Below are 709 nucleotides of genomic sequence, written 5' to 3'. Positions count from 1 at the left end.
CGATGGGACATGTTCAGCGAGGCAGAGATGCAGGAGCTGGATTTGGGGGTGCTGAGGGTCACTGGCCCATCGACAGGGAAGGGCCCCCACCTTGATGCCTTCTGGCACCTCAGTGGTGCCAGGGAGCACAAGGGGGGCCGCAGTGCCTGGCTCACTGGTGCTGTGCCCAGCAGTCTGCAACGCGGGGGTGGGACTGATGGGTCCCCTGGAGACCTGCTCTGACCACGCTATGAAAACAATCTTCGACGTGAACCTCTTTGGGGCCATCCGCACCATCCAGGCGTTCCTGCCTGCCATGAAGCGTCGCAGGGCCGGGCGGATCATTGTCTCCAGCAGCATTGGGGGACGGCCAGGTGGGACCTGGCCCTGGTCTCCAGCAGCATTGGGGGACTGCAAGGTGGGACCTGGCCCTGCTGTGGTGGGAACCCTGGCACCCTGTGGCATGGGGAGCAGTGGGGAAAGGACACGGTGCTCAGAGTGCGGCTCTCCTTCAGGGCTGCCCTTCAACTCCGTGTACTGTGCCAGCAAGTTTGCAGTGGAGGGGCTGTGCGAGAGCCTGGCCATCGTCCTGCAGCCCTTCAACATCCAGTGAGTGCCAGCAGCACCGCAGGGGGCTGTGCTCCTGCCCACCAGGCAGGGGTGGGGGGATGCTGGGACAGGGGGTACCACGGCGGCTTTCGCACTCAGCTCACAGCTGCCGCCCCACTCC

General features: G+C 64.9%; 1 protein-coding gene across 1 annotated transcript in view; it reads left to right on the top strand.

The window, feature by feature from the left end:
• Positions 1 to 173: 173 nt before the first annotated feature.
• LOC104619323 (estradiol 17-beta-dehydrogenase 1-like) overlaps positions 174 to 709 on the top strand; it is a gene marked incomplete at both ends in the record, with an annotated part of 904 nt that continues 368 nt past the window's right edge. The window contains 2 exons of the mRNA XM_010285160.1: positions 174 to 353; positions 495 to 588. Of these exons, the coding sequence (XP_010283462.1) occupies positions 174 to 353; positions 495 to 588 (274 nt within the window). The remainder of the gene's footprint in view (positions 354 to 494; positions 589 to 709) is intronic.

The sequence above is a fragment of the Phaethon lepturus genome, unplaced genomic scaffold, assembly GCF_000687285.1.
Source record: "Phaethon lepturus isolate BGI_N335 unplaced genomic scaffold, ASM68728v1 scaffold46694, whole genome shotgun sequence".
Taxonomy (NCBI): Eukaryota; Metazoa; Chordata; class Aves; order Phaethontiformes; family Phaethontidae; genus Phaethon; species Phaethon lepturus.
The sequence above is the reverse complement of the archived record's forward strand: the minus strand, read 5'-3'. Positions and strand labels throughout refer to the sequence as shown.